The sequence below is a fragment of the Hyaena hyaena genome, unplaced genomic scaffold, assembly GCF_003009895.1.
Source record: "Hyaena hyaena isolate Hyena2069 unplaced genomic scaffold, ASM300989v1 scaffold_11, whole genome shotgun sequence".
Lineage (NCBI taxonomy): Eukaryota > Metazoa > Chordata > Mammalia > Carnivora > Hyaenidae > Hyaena > Hyaena hyaena.
The window spans coordinates 1,943,668-1,966,538 of NW_024080643.1; the positions used below are offsets into that span (position 1 = coordinate 1,943,668).

Sequence of the window (22,871 nt, forward strand, 5' to 3'; positions counted from 1 at the left end):
CCTTATATGCGTTGTCTTATTTAATTATTATAGAACTTCTATGAGGCAGCTACTATAATTATTACCATTTACAGGAAGTTTAAGTACCTTGTTAGGAAATGAGCCCTGGTTGACACGCCAGTCTATGAATGAGTGGTCTTTTAGCACAGCATCAACCGGTCACTTCATTTTCACTACTCAGATTGGCTGTAACTATTTAGGCCTCCCATTGAGTAATTTGGGGGCAAAAGCTCATGATCCAGAAAGCATGTATGTTTTAATAGGCCAGGGTTAATGACATCAAGAACCAATTTTAAAAGGTGTTAGGATGCAGAAAAATAAAGTCTAGAGTTTAAGGTCATGGGCGCTGGAGCCCGAATCCTGGCTCTCCCACCTGCTCCTCTCTGCCAGCTTCTGGGTACAATAAACTACCTCCGTGGATCTGAGTTTCCTGATCTGCACAGTAGAGATAATAGCACTGACATTGGAAGATTGTTTGGGGGGGATCACAGAAGCTGATACACATCACGTATTTAGCTCCATGGCTGATGCGTTGCACGTAACTAGATTTGCAGGAAGTTGTCCAGTAGTTTTGGATCGCTCTGGGGGGTGCCGCTGGCAAAAGCAGCTCCCTTTCCACGTGGCATTATGCACGCACTAGTACGCTGTGAAAGCTGACGATATTCTGACAAATTGACCCATGCTGTCAGGGTAATGTTCTCCCAGGGTACACGCTTGTGTCTTTAGACAGGTCGTCTTCTTTTCTTTTTTTAAAAAAAATTTTTAATGTTTTATTTATTGCTTGAGAGAGTGGGAGACAGCGTGAGCAGGGGAGGGTCAGAGAGAGAGGGAGACACAGAATCTGAAGCAGGCTCCAGGCTCTGAGCTATTAGCACAGAGCCCGATGCGGGGCTTGAACTCACGATCCGAGATATCATGACCTGAGCTGAAGTGGGACGCTCAACCTAGGCACCCCTAGACAGGTTTTCTGACCCTGGTGATTTACTCCACAGAAATTAAGATGGGACCAGAAATGGTAGAATTTTCAGATTTTTTAGGAAATTAAAGGAGCTATAGTATGCTGAATCTCCTCGCTTTTGTGAATTCTGCCTCAGCAATTCAGACGTCTGGCGACCCAAATCTTGTCCAGCTATGGTAGCACAGGAGTCCTTGGCATGTTACTTGTTTGCGCTCAATTGGATTCTGGTATTTTTAAAAAATATTCTGCTCTGTGAGCATGTATGTGACTTGTCTCGTCTCTTCAATAGATATGTATGTTCCTTAATAACTGGAGGAGCTAAATCTTCTACTTCTTTTTTTTTTTTTTTTTTTTTTTTGGTTTTAAATCTTCTACTTCTTTCAGAGGACTCAATTTTACTTCATACATGGAATATGTATAAATATGTATCTTTTTATTTTAATAAAATGGGACCAAGAATTATGAGCCAACATTTTTGTCTACCTTTGAGGAAGGGAGGAGACCACTGCTGGTTGGGTTTCTATTTTCTGTTAGACCAGAAGAGGCTTCTCCACATGTCAGCATCACTGCCTAAGTTGAGATTGTCCATGACTGTCAGTTTGTCACATGCCGTGAGCAGTTCGTTCAGGTCCCAGGCAGACCCTCTGTCTCCATTAACAGTCCCCGCCGTGAGTGGACAGGCACTGATGGTGGTGACATGGTGCTTAGTTGAGGGAATACATGTGAGGTCATTTGAAGGTCAGTAGTGCCCCGTTTTTCAGCACGTTTGAGGTAAGTGATGGATGGCAGGGCTGACATCTGACACAGGGTTGAGTCCACATCTAGCCAGGCCATCGTCAGGAGTCAAGCTTCTCATCAGATGGCCAACTGAGCAAGAGACGGGCATTCTCCTCTCCTGTTCATGGGGCCGCTGGGTTAGGCCCTGCGGTCATCATGATGAACAAAACATAGTCTCTGCTCTTAAGTGACTAAGTCCTTGATCTAGTGAGATAATAAAACTACAAGAAACATGATCGATCCATCGACCATGTGCTGGGCACATTGCTAAGCAATGACATAAATTAACTCGTTGAGTATCTTCCTGATGGTCGCTGATGCAAAGGATCGTCTGTGAATTATTTCCCTTCTGTTCATTACTTAACCCCCATAGAAAACTAGTAAGACAGAAACATGGGGTGGCTTCTTTTGAGTCGGCAATGCTGAGGACATATCTGTTTCCCAAAGATTTTGAGGCGCTTCACAAAGAGTACAGTAAATAATTGAGCCAATCTGAATCAAAGGAGAAAATGTGGTCAGGCTAGTACAGAGATAGGTACATATGCTTTTGCTTTCTGGTTGAGAGAGAGAGAGGTTTGTAAGGTGAAGGGGCCCATCAGATGAAAACAGACCAAAGGAAGTACGGCCTCCCAGGGAACTGAAACCCGAGAAAAATGATTTCTCCTGTCATAATCCTTGGGCTGTGGAGGACACAGACTCCTCAACCACGTTTCCACTCCAGTGGGCATCACGGGACAGAAATCATCACATCCCTTAGTGCTGATCAGCAGCCTACAACCAAAGCAAATCTACGACAAGTGATATGGTCCGCCTATTTCAGAACTGTTCCAAGGACTGAAAAGACTGTAAGTCCTATGAGCCGTTTTCTGGGACTGTGGTCCTCACCGTTGGGCTTTTGCTGTCCAGGTAACTTACAGAACCAGGAAGATGTAAAATCATGATTGGAACTCAGGTCCGAATAGCTGCACGTTCCGCGTTCCTGATGTTAAACTGTGTTTCCCCACCTCTACCCGTGAAGGCTCTCTGGACATTTCCACATTGACAGCTCTATAACAAGTAATCTGCTCTCTTCTTTTCCATGAAAGCAAAGTGCAACAATAGTTTGAAATGTTTATAGAGTTAACACCTTAAGACTCCTTAAGTTAAAAGACATTATTTGGCCGCTCTTGAGATCTCGCTAAAGATTCCTTGTTTATCCACTCACCCTTCCTCAGCTGACCGACCAGTCTTTCACTTAGGAGAAAAAAGAATGAGCAGAATAGGGGTTCTTATTAAGACCCACAACTGGGTGTGGCCACAGGAGTATTTACCCTTCGTCACCCAGGGTGATAGGGTTGCCAGGATGCCTCGGTCGTGACTCAGATTCTGTAAAAGAGGACAGACTCCGGGACAGCTTGGAGCTCTTGATGGAAGCAAGCAAGGGAGAGAGGAGGAAGGAAGGCAGAGCCTGGAAAGACAGGCCGTGTCCTGAGTGTGAATGGACCAGGAGACCCTGAAGAGCAGGAAGCAGAGCGGGGCCAAGACGCTCACGGAAAAGCTCTTATCGAAACAGAGGTGGCCAGGGCCCTGGATCACCTCAACCATTGTCCGCGGAGCTGACCCAGAGCCTTCAGTCCGCGAAAAGCCTTCTCCGCTCCCCCCTCTCCATTCACACAAGAAGTAGTTTTCAGTATGGGCTCCGAGGTGTCACAAGGTCTCTCCGTGAGCAGGAGGGTCACCCGTCTGGAATCCCCTCAGCCTGACCCTGTGACCACCCCGCAGCCCCGGGCCCTCTTCCTGGAGCAGAAGGAGGAGGAACCATTCTGTGTAAACACTCCTTCCAGCCCACACCTTCTGCAGCGCCCCCTCCCCTGTATTGTTTCATTTGTCTTGAGAGACTGGGAGGGGAGGGAACAGAGAGTGTTTGTGGATTCTGTTCATCTGAGGGCTCAGGCGCATGGTTGCCCGTGTTTTGACACGACCCCCATGGTAGCAGAGGGAGGTTTACATCAGGCCCTTCTACGGGACGGCGCACCATCATGGGGACCGGTCGTGGCCGTCCGTGCTCATCTGGCAGGCTGCCAGGGGGCCTTTTTTTTTTTTTCCTTTCTAGTTTTTTAAAAGACAGTTTACAGCCTCGATTCGCTCTTTATGACTGCTCTGCCCCTTTGTTTCCTAACTTGAAATGATTCAGTATTCTGTGCAAACAGATTCTAATCAGAGGTAGCACGTGCAGTCCAAGCCCATTAAACAGATAAGCAGAGCCCACTAGAGAAGTCCTCAGATTTCATCATCCAAAAAGGAAAAAAAGGGAGAGAAGTTATTCTCTGTCTTGAGATTTCTTACAGCTTTTGAGAGCCTCTTTTCCAACTAAATTGGGCTTTACTTCAACACGGATGCATACACTCATTCCTAGGCATGACTCAGGCTCAAATACCGTTGGGTATTAGGTGCTCAGCCCATCACGGCACACCCCCAGCCCAGATGCTCTCTTTAAAGTCAGCTGCCCACCACAAGTGTATTGGAGTTCATGATGAAACAGGCCAGCTTCATCCTAGAACATCCTAGAACATTTCCTTCATGCTAGAACATCCTAGAACATGTCCAGGAATCGTGCGCACACAAGTAAGTTACAGGGGAAGACAAAGACGGTGATAAAAGTTGGATTCACAATTACATTGCAAGACTTTTTTTAAGTGATAGAATTCATGATCCAGTAGGAGCCTGAGAGTTCCTATAATTTTAACACCGAAACATTTTTATGATCAAAACAAACCAGAATTTATGTCAAAACTGTAATTATAGAATAGTCCTCTGCCCCTTTCACCCTCCACCAAAGGACTAGGTGCTTTTGAAAGCTAATTTGTCAGCTTCTCTTGGTGTCTGACTTTGTTCCAGTTAGATTCAGAGGACTGCCCGAGGTCTCCTCTAGCCCGTGACTCTGAGCCAGACTCACTCTGTGAAACATGGTGAGCAAGGTTCCGGGAGTTTCTTGGAAACAGAATGTGTCATGTGTGATGGGTTGAGTTCTCATGTGATAGAAAGAGTTGAGGATATCTGGGTTCTGATCCCAGGTCTGCTGCCTCTGAGTCCTGGTTTTCTTAGTACCAAAGACGGATGTGAGAATTAGTGGGACTTAGATATATATATATAGCGCTCTCCAGGCCAGGCCTGGCACAGTAACTGTCAGCTCAGTAACAGCCAGTTCCCCTTCAGCCAACCAAGAGTCAGGAGTTAGCAGACCAGAAATGTTGAAAGAAAGGTCAGTGAATCATTTATTTATCATGGGGTGAAAGGCAATCGAAAAAAACCCTATACCCATATCTCTTTATCTTGAGAGTCAGGCTATAGAGTAGACCTTCCGGAATTGGGGTGGTTCTTAAATTTGCTAGAAATCATTTAGGAAATGAGGAGCTGTCCTGGATAACTAGAGGAGGCCTGGGTACCATTACAGGCACTAAACAGAGGGTCAACTTCTAGAAAGGCCCAATGAAGCATGGAGTCGCTGTGAGAGCACCGCACAAAGAATACACAGATGCTGACCATCCTCAGCTGAAGCTCACCTGGCTGGACTCTCCCTTCTCATTCTAGGAGATGCAACGGCCCATCCTCTAAAGAAAAAAGTGTGAGCTCCGCGTTTGAGGTCGGGGGAGGGGAAAGGGAGGCAGGAGGAATGATGAAGGTCTGAAAATCAGAGCTGATCAGAGCCAGCACTAAGAAAAGCACAGGTGTACACAAAAGGGGTACCTTCAGGTAAGTTCCACACTGCATTTGCTGTAAAGGTGATTTAAAGGCTTTGTAAAGGGGAGTAGGAACTGAGTTCAGAGACTAGAACGAGAGAGGGAGTTCTAATAGAAACCATAATCACGGAGCATGCAAGCTCTTGGTTGTGTGACAAGAGTTGTTTGCTGAATTTGAAAAGAAGCTGACCGTTATTGCACAGAGGGCTAGAAAAAAGCATTAAATCCCCAGTGCAGTCATGGAATTTGCATAGTGAATGTTTGAGAAGCCTTTTCTTCTCTACGCAGAGAAGCACCAAACACACAATTTCTTGGTACGTGATGAGAGTATGTAGAGTACGTGGGTATTCTTCTGCATATGGAGTAAGAGTTAAGTGCACAGATTCTTGAATGAGTCAGAACTGATGACAAATTCTGCCTCTGCAGTTTGCTAGCTGTTTAACCTGGGGTAATTTACTTAACCTCTGTAATCTTCAATTTCCCTGTCCCTTAAAGGGGAGATGATAGTACCTACTTCTTAGGGTGTCGTATGAATTAGTGAGATCGAGAATATGAAGCACTTAGCATGGTGCTTAGCCTGTAGGAAATACCCTTATTACAGTAGAGTAGAATAGTGCACAATGTGTGTTGTAATTATTACAGCCCGCGGTTGGTTAGCTTGCCTGTGACGACCAGCAGTCAAGATTGTAACTCTGACCTCAGTGTTGGCTTTGCCTTTGTCTGTGGCCCCAGGCCGGCTTCATCTGCCTTTGGTCACATAGGAGCCAAATATTTATGAATGTGAAGGGAACGGGGCAAATCCATCCCCACTCCAGGAAAAATCAACCCAGAGCGTGCAGGTCTGTAATGGCCTCTACATCTGTGGGGGGTAGTGCCTCCCTGTTACGCGCGGTTACTTAGACCAGGTGGGAGAGTGTGACAGAGGGCTCCTTCTTGGAGTTCGACAGACTGACATGTCCCGCGTAGGATCTCCAGGGCCATGTGTTGGATGCATAATTGGCTGTTTTGTTTTAATTTCTTTGTATCAATCTCTGGTCCAAGGCTAATTTGTTTCAACTCCGGGGCAATTGATGACATGACACGGAGTACACTCTTACCCCGGAAATCTTTTGCGTCTCAATGGTTATAAATACCCCCGCGCTATTGTATTTGGCGCGCTGTATGCAAATGGAGGTGGGAGTCCGAAAGCTCATTAGGCAAGGGACAGAGGCTTGGAGCACGGAGAGGCCCGCGTGGAGCCCAAGCTGATAACAGTGGCCTTGTCCAGAATAGTGCCTGGGAGCTTTCTTATCTCCCTTTGGCAGGAGGTGCCGTGGGCTTCCTGTGCGAAATCAGGAGTGAGCGCTGCTTTCCTCTTGTTGTTCGGCTTCCTCCCCCCTCAAGACGGTTCCCAGCACAGTGATTATCTCTGCATCTTCAAACATGGCACAATCTACTTCCTTAAGAGCTTGATGTATTCTTAAGGCTCAGGCAAACTCCCCTCCCCCTCCCCCTCCATCTCTTTTCAAGTGCTGTTATATAGTCAGGCTCCTAAATGACGCTCTATTTTTATGGTTCCAATTACAAAGAGGGAAAAAGAAAAAATGAAGGAAAAAAAAGCAGTCCCCAAATTAGAAAATAGCCACGGAATCCGTCCTCTGCACTCGGAGGACCTTGATGCGAGTCCAGCCCCTAGTTTCCATAGTAGGGCTTTTGCCTCGTGACCGCCCGCAGAGGTGGGGGTGGGGGGCCGAGGGTGAGAGCCCCGCGTGAACTCGGGCAGGAGACTGCATTTCCCAAGGGAAGTGCCGAGCCTTGCTGCGCTTTGCCAGATTTCTTTGCCTTTTCCTGAAGACCAAGAGGATGCAACTCAGGTCTCTGTCTGAGGCGACCCTGGATCTTTGTCACGTCTTTGGGGGAGAAACAGAATGAAAGGAGAAGCTTCTCTTCCAGGTATAAGAGAACATCAGCTCTCTGATGTCACAGTGCCAAGTACACACGCACGTGGCTAATACAGGTGTGCACGCGTGTGATAAACCCCATCTACATGTGGGGTAGGTGTCCCTTGTATGTACCCGAATGCGTGCTGAGTGCGTGTGAAAGATGTGAGGGCACGTGGCCATCAAGGCATGGATGTTACAGTCTAGGGAACAGAGAATACTGATCGTGAAAAAGAGCAAACTGACGTGTGATTTCAAAACTATAGCATTAACATGTCTCAAGTTACAGGAGAAAGTATACAATTTCTCTTGGGTTCGTTCGTGTCAGTAACAGTTCAGATGTTCACTTACTTTACCTGATGATTATAAAGACTGTCTGGCAGAAACTGCACACATTCCGTAAGGAACGGCCAGTCCTTATTATTCTTTTTTTTAAACTTAAATCTTATAATCTAACATGTATAAAAGAGACCTTTCTAAAGCATCAGGGAATATCTGATATATGGAGTTGGTACAATTAGGCGTAATAACGGCATTGGTGTTCTCCTACAAAGTGTGCATTCTTTTAGGGATATGCACTGACATACGTAGGGCTGAAATGGCACCGCGTCTGAGATTTGCTTTAAAATATTTCACGGGAGACGGAGCCCCTGGGGGGCTCAGTCAGTTGAGCATCCAGCTTCAGCTCAGGTCATGACCTCACGGTTCGTGAGTTCGAGCCCCACATCAGGCTCTGTGCTGACAGCTCAGAGTCTAGAACCTGCTTCAGGTTCTGTGTCTTCCTCTCTCTCTGCCCCTTCCCTACTCGTCCTTTCTCTCTCTCTCTCCCTCTCTCAAAAATAAGTAATAAACATTAAAAAATTTTAAATGAAATAAAATGCTTCACAGAAGAAAACGGAAAGAAATAAGGATAGACCCAACAGCTATGGCAAAATCTTGATAACTTAAGTCTGGGTGGTGAGTATGTGGGGAGTTAGTACATTAGGTCTCTACTTACCAGTATGTTTGAAAATAGTGACCAATAAAATGGAAGCTCTTCCTGGAAACAGCGTATCTTTCCCTCGCGCAGGTGTGTATGTTTACAGGTGTCAACACGGAGTGACAGTTACATGCTAGGCCCTTGCTCTTCAGTGAGGGCGAGTGAATAAACAGATATGGCCCCATCTGCTGGAGTGGCCGGCCCAGGGGGACCACTTAGAAAGTGCTCGATGCTCTGGGGGAGACCACCCAGGAAGACTCGATGGTTTAACAGTCCGGAGTCCCTTCTCAGCTCAAAGACCAGAGAGGGACAATCACAGAACTTTTTGCTGGTCATCTCCATCCCATCTGTCTGTCCTTCTCCCTCCCTGACTTCATTGTCTCACAGTCCTCTCCTGTCAATCACTGCTGCCATTGGCCACCTAGGATCAACCTCTCATTATTTCTGGAACTGGCCTGAGGAAGTTCCTCCTGGTTTGAAAATCTCCATAATCCGCCCACGACATGTATAAATGAGAGCCCAGCAGGCTTTCTGCTCACCACAGATTCGAGGTGGGGAGTGGACTGTGGACAGTCGTGACCGTCAGACAAGGAAGCCTGGACTTTCTTCAGCACAATCTTTGGAGCTTTGGGAGCAGAAAAGTTTCCACTAAAGGCGAGAACATTCAGGGGTTGGTCTGAGGTGAGGAAAGCCAGCCCTCAGTGAGGCCGGTGAAGATACCCCTGACCAGGGCACAGCAGATGGAAGCGTCTTTTCCACTGTTGGGATATTTTTTTTTTTTTAACTCAGGTAGAACCTGGGATGTGTAGAACATGATAAATGGCAAATAAATATTTGCACCAAAATTTGAGTGGTAAACCATAGGAAAACCACAGTTTGCTGATAATAACGTGTGTTTGAGAGAAGATACTAACTTCTCTCTTTAAAAGGGTACTCTGCTAGCTGGGTTAATAAGAGATTTCATGGACTTTTAGAAACAGAAAAGATCGTTTTATAACTAAATACTCGAGGTCTAAGCAGTTAAAGAGCTTCTCATGATACCCCAAAACTTGAAAAGAAAGAGACTGAATTTAATAGCTGCTTCATGCTGTGTATTTCCATATACACTTAATTAGCCCTGGAAAAAATTAGCTGTATAATGGAATATTCTGATTAAAAGCCAACCTTTTATAGATGTGAAATGCTGTTATTTCCTCGAGGTTTCCATTCATTAACGTAACTTCTTTTTTTCCCCCCAGTGTTTGCATGTTTCCTCTACTAGGAACTAATTAAAATCTAGATATTAAATTTCCTAACTTTTGCATTTTTACTTAGTATTTACCATTTAGAACAGGGAGGATGTACAAAGATACACGGATGTGGTTTTCTTTCATATGAAGCAAGATGTGTTTTCTATTTTTAAGTTCTGAGGATGAATATGGGGGAAAAAATCTAAGGGAAAGAAAAAAATGTATTTTGTTATCTTGTTATCTCAGGACTTAACCAGGGATTACTTTTATTTCACCTGTCACCCTGGGCTGGACCATGGGTAGCGACATAGTGATGACTTACTTTTTTTTTTTTTTTTTTTAATAGGTATGACTTTTGTTCCAATAATGAAGAGCCCCTGATTCTGCACCCTGACAGCAACGTAGGAAACAGGATTGAGAGCATCACTCAGCGCACGGCAATGATAGAAGGAAAGAATAAGGTATTGTGTGCAAAAATGTGCATTTGAGATATTTATTTTAAAAACACACATTAGTTGGGGCGCCTGGGTGGCTTAGTCGGTTAAGCGTCCAACTTTCGCTTAGGTCATGATCTCGCGGTTCGTGGGTTCGAGCCCTGCGTCGGGCTCTGTGCTGACTGCCAGCTCAGAGCCTGGAGCCTCTTTCAGTCTGTGACTCCCTCTCTCTCTGACCCTCCCCTGCTCACGCTGTCTCTCTCTCTCCTAGAAATAAATAAAGCATTTAAAAAAAAAACCAAACACACACATTAGCTCCTGGTTCTGGGTTGACTATAGCTAGAAGTCATTCAGATACTCAGAGAAAAATTCAGAGAGAAGAAAGGCAAGATCTGAGACAGGTGTTCACGGAGAGATACTCTGAGACTTCTTGAATCCTGTTCTCCGACGGCCCACCAGTTCGAAAGGAATGAGTACCGGGTCCCAATGGAGCTGCCTCTCAAATATCAATGGCTGTCAGCCTGGGCTGAGTATTAGAATACTCTGCTAATCATTATTACATATGAATCTCCGGAGTAGAGCCTGGAGTTCATAAAAATTCCCTGGGAGATTCTAGCATGTACCCAGGACTGAGAATCTCTGATACCCAGTAAGTAGGGTGTCTATAAGCAAAAGCTAGTATAAGACTTAAGGCTAAAATGGAATGTTTCCTTTTCACAAAATATGTCATTTGCCTCTCTGCCTTTGCAAGTCAGGTATCCTAAGTCAGGGTATGCAAACACATGCAGTATATTAGGATTCCCTGACCTAAGAAATACCAATTAAAACCACAGTGAGCTATCGCCTGACGCCTGTCAGAATAGCCGTTATCAAAAAGACAAGAAATAATAAGTATTGGTGAGGACGGGGAGAGAAGGGAGCCTTTGTGCACTGACAGGGAATTGTAAATTTATACCGCTACTATGGAAAACGTGGAGGTTTTTGGTGGTACCCCCAAAAAAGTACATATAGAACTACCACATCATCCAGCAGTTTCACCTCTGGGTATATATTCAAAGAAAACAAAACCACTAACTCAAAGGTATGTGCACCCTCGTGTTCATAGCAGCATTATTTATAGTAGCCAAGATATGGAAGCAACTTAAGTGTCCATCAATGAAAGAATGAAGGATATGTGGTATGTATATACATGTGGAATACTACTGAGCCACAAGAAAGGATGAAATCTTCCCATTTGTGACATTGATGGACTTGGAGGGCATTAGGCAAGGTGAAAGAAGTCAGGCAGAAAAAGACAAATACTGTCTGATCTCACTTGCATGTGGAATCTGAAAACACCAAGCTCATAGGTACAGAGAACGGATTGGTGGTGGGGTGAGGGGTATGAAAAATAGGTGAAGGTGATCAGAGGTACAAAGTTCAGTTATAAAATAACTAAGTCCTGAGGATGTAGTGTACAACATGGTGACTATGGTTAATAATACCGTATTGCATATTTGAAAGTTGCTAAGAGAAGAGATGTTAGTAGTGCTCATCACAAGAAAAAAAAATTTTGCTTAATTCTGTATGAATGCAGATGTGAATGCAGAGTATTGTGTAAATACACAATAAATCACTATTTTAAATACACAGCCATGAAACCATCACCATAGTCAATGCCATAAATTCATCTCTTGCCTCCAAGAGTTTCTTCCCATTGCATATGAATGGATGCATGAATGAATGAATGAATGAATGAATGATAACACCTAGCAGATGTTTCCATATACATCACAGCATGGTTAACTGGAACTACCCTGCTGTACGGTGGCTTTCTAGGACTGATCTAGCATAACTGAAACTTTGTACCCATTGACCAATTTTGGAAATTCAACTCCCCCTCTACAAAAGGATGTCAAGAACTCTAAAGGCTCAGAGATTTTATGGTACTTTCAGCCTAACACAGTTTTATGTTTGGTGGTTGAAGACCTGCCATTCGTGGGTCAGATACAATGGACTTTATTATTCGTAGCACATCTCCTGAGCTTCATGTTGGGCCTGGTCCCCTTGCCCCCAGGTGTCCGTCCAGGTAGAAATGTGCATGCAGTGGATTTGCATAACAGCTGAGGGACCTTGAACTTAGGGAATGCACATTGGGTTGCCTTTGCCGCCCCTTTTGCAAAAACACCATTGGTTCGCGGCTCCCCTGACCGCCACTGAGCCCCAGCATTAGCTGACACCTCCTGAACTGGGCACATCTCAGTAGACGTCAGACCTGGTGACTTCCTTCTGTTGACGCTGGGGAAAAATACACTTAAAAATCTCCTCGTAGCAGGCACAGTGGTAGTGATGCCTTAAAAAGGGAAAAACCTATCTACCCATTACCAAAATGTCTATTTATAGGCGCATATCTTGATTTGGAGTAATTCGTTAGTATGGATGCTGTCTGCTGGAGTGTGATTATGCTCATGTTATCTGTGTTTTCAGCTGTGTTTTTTGCAGTTGAAGGCAACAAAGTAGATGGCTTCCTTCCACACACGTAGGACTGAACAGTAGCGACAAATAACATCTGAATTCCTCATTCTGTAAAACCTTTTGACATATGCTCATGTCAGTTTCAGACTCTGATTGGCCAGAATGGTTACCTCGTTTTTAAAGATAAGAGGGGCGCCTGGCTGGCTCAGTCGGTTAAGCCTCCGACTTCAGCTCAGGTCATGATCTCACAGTTTGTGGGTTCGAACCCCACGATCAGCTCTGTGCTGACAGCTCAGAGCCTGGACCCTGTTTCAGATTCTGTGTCTCCCTCTCTCTCTGCTCCTCCCCAACTCACGCTGTCTGTCTCTCCCAAAAATAAACATTAAAAAATTTTTTAAATAAAAATAAAGAGAAGAAAAACGCAGGTGATGAAATGAACTCAAAGCCACAGGTTAATTGTGGTAAATGAGAAACTCAAAGCAAAGCCTTCCTATTCCAAGAGCCATGGCTCTACCAACCAGCTGCTGAAATTTAAAGTGGTGACAGCTTGCAAGAAAATGTGAACAACCACTTGGCAAGGGTTTAAGATGTGTTTCTATGATGACAGCAGTGGTTAAAATTCTTGTTCTCTATAAAATGAACAGTAGCTTAAAACATCCCATGATGGACAGCTCTTAACAAGAGCAGTTCAACGAAATGCTTAGAAAAGAGGAAATTCTGTAAAATTGAAAGCTGGGCTGGCACTCCGTTTTTTAAAAAAGGACACACCGTGGAGGAGAAAGCAAGGTAGCTGTCACAAAATACTAGAAAACTGAGACGCCATCGATTGTGTCAACTCGTTTTGCCTTCTCCTGACCACGTCTGGTAGATGTACTGTTGACTGCTGGATATTAACACAAGAATGTACGAGCCCACCTTCAGCGGCAACGTCTAGCCCTGTTTTGGCATCCTAGCCACAAAAATACACAATAGGAAAAAAAAGTGAAAAAGGAAACCGCTGAGGTGAGGTTTCAGATTAGCCTGAACCATGAACCAGTAGCAACCTGACCCCATACAGGGTAGCCCGGAAAGCAAAGAGCGAGATCAGTCCCAGAACCAGAGTGAGATGGGAACTTCCCCGATTTTTGCCAAGTGGCTTGAAACAAGTTTATTGTCTTGTAATTTTGTACTTCTGCAGAGGTTTTAAATCTAGACCTCCAGACGCAGTGGGCGCTGTGTCCACAAAACTGCTTTTCTTTTCTGTCCATGTTTAGAAAGCCTATTAAAGTCCCAGCTTACACTATAATGACCCTTTTACCTACAGTCACAGAGCGAGCCTGCCCAGTGACACCCCCCCACCCAGATCAGGGGAATGGAGGGCGCGCTGGAGCACCCGTAGGATTCCAGGCACTTCCTTTTTTCTCCCCCCCCCCCTTTTTTTTTTGTTTAACTCATAGAAGGTTGCCGAGGACAATCAAATTTAGTTTCCTTATTGGCAAGTTTTGGCCTAGATCTGTGAAAAATGAGTCATCAATTGGAGTTGCTGATAGCAAATGTGGAGTTTTTGTATTGTTTAATGGGGCTGTCATGCTGTTAGGTTTGTAGCTATGGAGTAGGAAGTAGAAGGGGCCCCGTGTCAGAAAAAAAAGTCAGGAAATACATACTACAAGGCTAATTCTTTGAGGCTGGAGAATTGCGACAGTTTTAACGTTTTAGTGACGTTTCCACTGAAATCGTTCGGAGGTTACCTTGAGAAATTTATCATATGGGACCCATCTGTGACAGAGGCATTAAACCTAATCACAGAATTACAGTTTTTGTCTCATTTCCCACATTCCTCGAGTTTTTTTTTTTCTTGAATTCTCGCGTTCTATTTTCCCATCACTCGGCTTGAATGTGCCACCCAAGGTTAATTTTAGATTCTTCCATGACCTTTATATATCTACTTTTATGTCCCTTTGACACACTTAAAAGGAAACGATATTAGAAACATCCCGAGATTAAAATCACGGTTCCATATTTAGATCTTTTAAAATGAGTTCTGGAAATTAGGCTGAGTTACACATCATCCCATCCATTCTCTTCCATGAGGTTCAAACCACATTGTAGCAGGGAGTTACTAATCCTTGGGAAGAGGGAAGGAAGGAAGGAAGGGGTATGAATAACTTCCCACCTTACAGTGCCTGACAACACATCTCATCAGCATTCTTGGGTCCTTCAAAAGAACCCAGAGAATGACTTTAAAAAGGTCTTTTGGTACTATCTAAATCCTTGAGGTCCTGGCAGGGCAAGTAAAGGCACCCTCAAAGTGTAGATTCAAAGCTAAATATATATATATATATATATATATATATATATATATATATATGGCAAAGGAAAACTAATTCTGGAACAAAGGCAAGCAGACATCTTTGAGAATTTCTTTTGGTGCACCTTAGAAATGATTATAATTTCAAACACATGTAACAACTCAAATTCTTGGCACCTTCTCTTTCAAAGTATTAGGTTAATATTTGGTGTTCCAGCTGTTAGGCCATTTTCATTTTTCTCCCCTTTGAAACAATAATAGTATTTGGTTACGAGCACTGGGGAAAGGATTTGTCCCTTTCACTCAGAAGACTCTGCATTTAGACTTAATGTCCCAGGAGAAGTGGACTTCTGCCTGGAAAAACCCCACCCCCACCCACAATTTACACTTGAGCTTTTTCTGACCCTATAAAGTTTATACTTCGGTTACCAAATGTCTTTGTTTTTCATGAAAATATGTTTTTGTAATTGAAAAATATATTCTCTGGAAAAAGAAGTGCTCTAGACATCAGATGATTGTTAATAAAGTTGATGGTAGGATAGTGATTTCATCTTATTTTTAAATTTCCTTCTTTATTACTTTTTCATGCATCCTTCCTATTTTCAAACCTTATAATAATGTATCAGTTGAAAACCAGCTTGCAGCTTATGTGAAATGTTAAGAAAGAAACTAGTATTTTTGTACCTAGGAAGATTTCAGTTTATGTGATGCATCTCTGCCAATTTAAGGATGTATTCCTAAAGAAAAATTCAATCCCAAGAGCAGACAGAACTCTACCAATAGATCTCTGCTGTTCAGTTTACAGTTTTAAGGCAAGAAGCAGCTTCATGTAGTGATCAAGGGTAATGTACCCACTTCACAGGGCTTTAGGGAAAAGTAAATGAGATAATGCCCCACACGCTGGCACGCAGCAAGAGAGCTACAGAGATGTACCCAGAAACAAAGAAATCATGTAAACCCCCATCAATGTCATTTTCTCATTGAATTTTAATAGAAACTTGGGAGAGGTGAGTTCTGGAGCAGACTTACCTCTGGGTAAGGTGTTGGTCTGGGGAGGGGTCATTGAAGCAAAATAAAGAGAGACTCAGACATTGTATCTCCGTGGCTCATCATGTGACCTGGATTCCTTTCATTTCCAGGTATCTCGATTTTACTCTCTGATTATACAAAGCTTCCCAATTATCCATCTGTTCATTGGAATTATCCCCAGATTGCCTGCCCAAGTCTTAACTTTGGCAGATGTGCACATCAGAATTGACTAGTATCCTTGTTCGTTTGCTTTGAGTTCAAAGTAATTTTAAAAGAAACGCAGATAGAACTTTCAGATTCAGGTAATCACTGTCCATAATATCAACATTCTTGGCACAAACAGAAATGAGTTTCTCACTCATTTATTGAGCAATGAATCGAAGAATGTAGATAGGATTGTGCCGAGGCCCAGGAGGATAAACACTTGAGAGCTAACATCATAAGAAAAGCAGTGCTTCAGCTGGGGGGAAGGGGGAAGGGGGAGGGACCTTCACTGGTGTCCCTTGGGTCTGAACTTGCTGCATACCGCTTTCAAGCATCTGAGCCCAAGTTTCCAGAGACCAAATAAAGAAGTCAGAGACTTATTTGATGGTCTCAATTGTCCTAGTGGCCACGAGCTAATACTTCCTTTCACATTGCTGCCCACAGGCCTCTCTTCTAACCACTTCCATTTTCTTCCATGGCTTTTAAGTGGTGGGTGCAATAATTAAAAAGAAACATTCTGGAGAGCCATTTCCTTTTATTTGCCACCTCTTATATCGATTAATAATTAACATAGAGAAAAAGACACCTGGGCTCCTTCATGGTCTTCTCTACCGGTTATTTGCCTGCCCACGAGTGTTTTCTCTGCAGAAGAGAGAATAATATATATTTGACCATCAAGTAGGGAAATTCTTCTCTATCACCTTAAAGTAGTCCTTCAAGGACTAGTCAAGATTAAGAATAGGGATTGTGTCACATTCATCTCTGTTTCCCCTACAACATCAGCTCAGTGCCTTGATAAACACTCAATAAATGTCTGCAAAGTTGAATGAAAATCGCCACATATTGCAGACGGGTTTCATTTCCAGTAATTTCAACAACACACAGGATATAGGAGTAGATGTAAATAAATAGGCCCAACAAACAGAAGAGGAAACAACATGTACACTATTCCACAGTGAAAATGACAGAAAATTTGGAACACTAAGCTTGCTGGCTAAAAAAAAAAAAACAACCTAGGAGTATATTTTTGTCTTCTTGATCCATAGATTAAAGACTGAAATATGTTAACTTACTGGCTGGGATATGAGAACATAAGTAAAGTGCTTAGCCCATTACTTAGCAACTCAGATAAATGTTAGGACCCTTTGAGGAATCTGTGCTCATCATCTTAGAACGCCTAGGGTCACATTTCAGTCTCTGTGTTACTTTAGCCTGTAAGTCACTTGGTCTTATACGTCAGCTAGGACATCCCATTCATCTGGAGGCATCAGCAAAGAGCCTCTGTAGTTTCAAAGCCTGGGACTGGTTATTTGTGTTCTAGGAGACGAGCTGCAACAATTTAGAAATATCTGGATAAAGTTTCTTTTGTCATTGTAAATATGAAAAACTAGCTTTTTCATTTTTTTTTTTTGTATATATAGTATGCATGCCTTTTTTGCAGGGCTGGGTTAAATTTTGAAACCAACCATCTGTTCCATATTACTAATTTTTACCTCTATTTTTTTAAAAATCTCTATCTTTAAAAGACTGCAAAGTGAGTCTGTAAGCTGTGTAAATTTGTGTTGCATTTCCTCTTTGAGACAGTAAAGCTTAGATCGTGTCTTCAAGCTCCCGCATGTCTTTCAGGGTTCATTTGTCAAATAGCAGCACTGAAATCTAGCGAAGCAGTGTTGTTGTATTCACAACACTTGTCTTCATTTTCTAGATTGGGAATTGGCAGGCTGAGAAGTTAAGTAATTTGCAAACACTCAGGACAACTTCCGTGAGCTCTCCAGCCTCTCCCTCAGCACCTTCAGGGCTGGGAGGCTACATTCTTCGAGTACCCACAAGGAATGGTTTAGCCGGCTTTTTCCCACCATCCTTGTTCACTGAACATGCCCATTGCAGAAGCAAACAGCCAAGAAACCCCCTGTTACCAATTGGCATCCATAATCTCAGGTCATCCAAACAAAAGGGAAGGCATCAGCCTCACCTGTTCCTCTCATTGACGTGAAACTGACCACCTCACAGAGTAGGACGTGCAGTCTCGCATCTCGGCCTTAGGTCTGTAATTGTTACGCCAGCAGCACGAGATAAATAAGCCTGAAGCCCTTATACGAGTCGGATGTCATAGCCCCCGGTCTCCTGAGGACCTGCTTTCCTGTTATTTTTCCATTCTTGCTGGGACTCGGGAGAGCAAGAGCCTTCTGGTAAACCTCCGTGCGTGCAACAGTACCCTCGCTGAATGAATGGAAGAGCTGAATCATTTCAACCCTTAGAAGAGTCTTAGGGATGTTCAAATAGTTCTTTGCTCTCACTAAAGTTTTCCTTTCTTTTACAGACGGCTAGCACCTTGGTTGTGGCGGACTCTAGGATTTCTGGAATCTACAGTTGTGTGGCTTCTAATAAAGTAGGGACTGTGGAAAGAAGCATAAGCTTTTATATCACAGGTAAGCCCCATATCCTCTACTCACAAAGATAGCCTGGTGACCTCGGTGTCCTTTCAAAGCGGTTCTTAGTGCACTTGTAGCTTGAGGGATTTTTGTTTTTAAAAAGTCCATAATATTGTTAAACTTTGAGTATCTTCATCCTTGCTCTCAGGAATAGGATTTGACATCTTTGGATCTCCTAACAGCTCATTCCTCCGAGTTCCGTTTTAGAGCTGGGTGTGCACATCTCCCTCCCAGATTGGGTCGTGAATTTAGGATCTTGTCATATTCATTTTTGAACTCTTTCCCATACCTGGCAGAGTCTGGTACATAGCAGTTGTTTAGTAATAATCGAGGAAACCAAACCTTTGATGACATCTTTTTTTAATCTTTTAATCAAAAAGTGAATTGTCTCCCAACTTCAGTAATTTCTGCTTTTGAGGACTGAGGCTCTCCTGTAGAAATCTGAACTGAGTTTGTTGACAGTAATTAATGTGCTAGGGTTTTTGGTAGCATTTACAAATTTTTAGCCTTCAATATGATGGCCTCTGCAAATCTTAAAAGGTCCAAGGGACACAAATGGCACTCCCTATGTCCCTTCATGGGTACAGGAAGGAAGTAAGTAGCTCAAAGTATAAAAACAATTGCCTGGCTCCACACTCCCCCAATTTTCTGAGGAAACCCGGGCAGTTTGCCAGCTTTCTGGAAACTTCGCGCTGCATGGGGCAGGCTGCAGCAGCTGCCTAGAGTTCTCTAGAAAGAAATGGGTAGGTCTGATTGCATGAGACATATGGGATGTCAGATCACAGGGAGGCTTCCGGCAAGTTAGCCAATCCTCAGAGAAGCTGTGCCGTGGGAGATCTCCTGAGGTAGATTCTCACAGAATGTGAGAACTGGAAGAGACTTTAGAGGCTCTTCAGCCTTATAGCCCCCACACTTTCCAGGTGAAGAAATGGGGTTCAGAGAGGTGAAGAGGAACACAGCAGAGCCACTCTTAGACCAGGTCAGCCCCTGTCCTCTTACAGCTGAGTTTATGGAAGGGAAATCATCTTTGCACCCACTCCAAGTTGGAAAAATTCTTTATCAAGAAGGATTCAGGTAGCCATTTCACACACACTGGTTCTCTTATCAGTGTTGGATGATTTGGACTCATTAGAAACAAAGGTTTGTACTGTCCTTTATATTTGATTGGGAACAAAGTCCTATGCAAATCCATAGTCACTGTACGTATGATTTAAAGTATAAAAGACTGAGCAATTCCTGTGCTGAACATTCAAGAAGTTGATACAAGTTTAACGAGCACTAACTATTAAATAGAACCGTTCAACTCTGTACTGAGCACTTCAACAGATATCAGTGAAGCCCTGTCATCATAGGAAGACCATTTTAACCCACAGAAAAAGAAGAAATGTCGTATCCTGAGAGCAAGAGGCATGTATAGCAGCAAGGTGGCAGATGCATTTACCAACGCGAAGCCAGTGCTGTCCGGTAGAAATATAAGCCACACACGTAATTTAAAATCTTCTAGTCAAACCGCATTTTGAAAACACAAAAAGTAAAATTAATTTTATGTAAGCCAGCGTATCCACAATACCATCATTTTGACATGCAGTCAGTATCTTTAAAACATTATTGTGCTTCAGTCTTTAAAATTTAAATGAATTGAAATGAAATGGAATAAAATTCAGTTCTTCACTCATGCTCGCCCCATTTGAAGTGCTCAGTAGCCACAGGTGGCCAGTGGGGACCGTGTGGTCCAGTGGCGCTCTGAGCATCTGAGAAGGAAGGGCTGAGGGGGTCCTGGGGGAGGAGAGCCTAGAATCTGAACGGGTAGAAGAGGGCAGACTTGCCCTGACATTTTTGGAGCCAAGTCAGGAGTACCAATGGAGGTCCACAAACTACACATCTAACCATTATCACGTTCTAAGTCAAGCAAACAAGCTCCGCATGGACAAAGAGTCCTCCATGATGGCCTGAAAGGTGAGATGCAGATACAGCATTCAGGAACTACTCACAGGTCCACCTACAATGTAACAATGCCTGGGGGTACAGAAGGAATTGACCCCCGTCTTCTCTTTCTACTCCTGGCTCTGTCCTGCTGTACCCACATGTATCATCATCTAAGGACTGTCCACACCCCTCACAGTCTTCCCTGGAACCTAGAAGTATGCACACTTCTGAGCAGTCTGACCTCAGGGGGACTTTGACAGTCTGGAAGTAGACTTGGGGTCATCTTTACAGGGAATTCTGGGATCCCAAGGAGACACACCCCCAAAAGACATGGAAGTGGAGGTGGCACAGGCTTGGGGTGGCATGCTTGCCGGACCCCACAGACTCTTTGTACTGGGGACAGCTAGCACAGAGCTGAGTAAAGGCCCAGGACAGGGACCCCTCTTGCCTGGATCTGAAGGCAGCACTGGAAGAGGAGGTACCAAAAGTGGAGGGGAATGTTGTGCTCATTTCCTTATTGTTCAGAGTCCCCCAAAATGATTAATTGATGACCAGCCTCAACTGAAATGCCAATATCTAGCCCATCCCACTGAGCTTTGCACTGTCACTTGTCTGTCTGTGGTCAGCATGTCTACTGAATGCAGAGAGAGAGTCCCTCCTACCTCCGACCACATTATACAGTTTATAAGCATGGGTTGGCTGAAATCCTTTCTAGATCCCAAGGCTGGTCCACAGAAAGGAGCTATGAGAATTCAAGCCAGATATATATACTTGAGGCTTACAGTGTTTTCTTCTAGAAATTCAAGAGCTTTAATCTTACACTGAAACTGAATATAATTGCTCTGAATTATTTTCTACTAGTCCTGAAAAGTTCTGGTTTTGGTAATTATAATTTGCTTATATTTATTGTTTTTTTAAATTACAACGCTTAATCTTTGTCGTAAGATTGATTCTCACTAGAGATCGAGCTAAATACTCAGGAATGTTGCCCATTACACGTCAACTTTCTGAAAAATGTATATTTGCTTGGTGTTTATACTTGACCTAGTGCAGGCACTGCTTTAAAAGATCTAAAATGCAACTGTTCTAAATCAGAAGATCCGGGCTTGGATCCTTACTGACCTTCATTTCAGTCATGTTGCCCGTTCCTTAAAATATAATAACACCTTAGCCCAGTTGCCTTCCAAACTAATGAAAACAAGTTGGCCGTGGCCTTTAGAATTCTCCACCCCTTCTACTCTCCACTTCGCCATTCACTTGCACTTCGTATCTACTTGAAACAAACAAAACTTTCCAGTTAACCACTCACTTCTTAGGGAATGTTATTTCTGTTCTTCACTAGAAGGAAAGCCTTCTTTATTAGGACCTGATAAACTATACCTCTCAACTTGGTAATTTCTATGCTTGTCTGTTTCATGAACGTAATTCACATGTTTGATCCAACCAAGTCAAAACATCCACCCCCTAATATGCACCCGTGTAAATAGATTACTCTTGCACCTAACCCTAAGTCAGTTATCTCTTCTGAGCAAGGATTGATGCTTCTCCATGACGTCTCATGGGGTCCCATGGATGTGATATGTGTTAGTTGGTGCCAGTGAGGATTGTACTAAAATCTGCAGCAGATACTCAAGTGTGGGAAGGTCTCTTGCTTTCACTTTGTTAGAAGGCAATTCTTTCATGGGTCTGTTTTTGTACTCAGTCTAAAAAAAAAAAATCACATGAATTAAGAGGAAAAATCCCTCTGGATTCATTAACTGGTGTTAGGACATTTTATTTATCATCTTCTGTGGATCGAAGGAAAACGCCAGAGGAGGTAGCCTTAGAAGTAGACAGTCATTTCTAAGAGGCGGTCTGGTAACATGAACCGAAGTGACTTCACTAGCCGTGTCCGCCATATGAGAAGCAGACCTCAAACCCCAGTGGGTTCTTTTCTTTTCCTCTGTGTGTGTTTTTGCCGTTTGCTGGCACTCGGCGTGACTATGGGTGTGTTAGCAATTACTGAGGGCGAAACAGGAACGGCGCTGCCTTATCTCCCTGATTTCCCAGTGTCACTAAATGCATTTTATTTTGAGATTCCTGGTGGTGCTTGGCAAAGATAAACAAAATCTTCCATCAGGAAACCTGTGAGCTATTTCCACAGGAAGTTTCAAATCACTAAAGTAAATAGAAACTCTACATGATCTCAATGGTGTTACTTGGGCTCGCTTGGGTTCTAACCACCAGGACGGGACCTCATAAATGGAAAGCGCGGGGTCTTTGAAGAAATGACTTGACTACAGCCAGTGTGCAAAACGCTGCTGGTATGTGTGTAAAAGTTGACAGCTGATGTTTTACTCCTCGGGCTTGGAAAACGTCCCAAGCAGAAAAAGATGCTGAAGTAGAGAGGCTATTTCTGACACCTTATTGTTGTGTTGAAAATGACTGTCGGCTGCTCCTGCGTCTTCTGGCTTATTCTTAGCTTTTCATTTTAAAAGCAGGAAAACCTCTGCTGGTCTCCTCTCTAGCCACTGACAGCTTCATA

At 43.6% G+C, this 22,871-nt stretch overlaps 1 protein-coding gene across 6 annotated transcripts in view; it reads left to right on the top strand.

The window, feature by feature from the left end:
• The window catches only part of FLT1 (fms related receptor tyrosine kinase 1), a 182,002-nt gene that overhangs the window by 77,449 nt on the left and 81,682 nt on the right, over positions 1-22,871 (top strand). For all 6 annotated transcript variants that reach the window (XM_039254971.1, XM_039254951.1, XM_039254960.1 and 3 more), the window contains exons 13-14: positions 9,928-10,042; positions 18,310-18,418. In XM_039254971.1, coding sequence (XP_039110902.1) covers positions 9,928-10,042; positions 18,310-18,418 — 224 coding nt within the window. The remainder of the gene's footprint in view (positions 1-9,927; positions 10,043-18,309; positions 18,419-22,871) is intronic.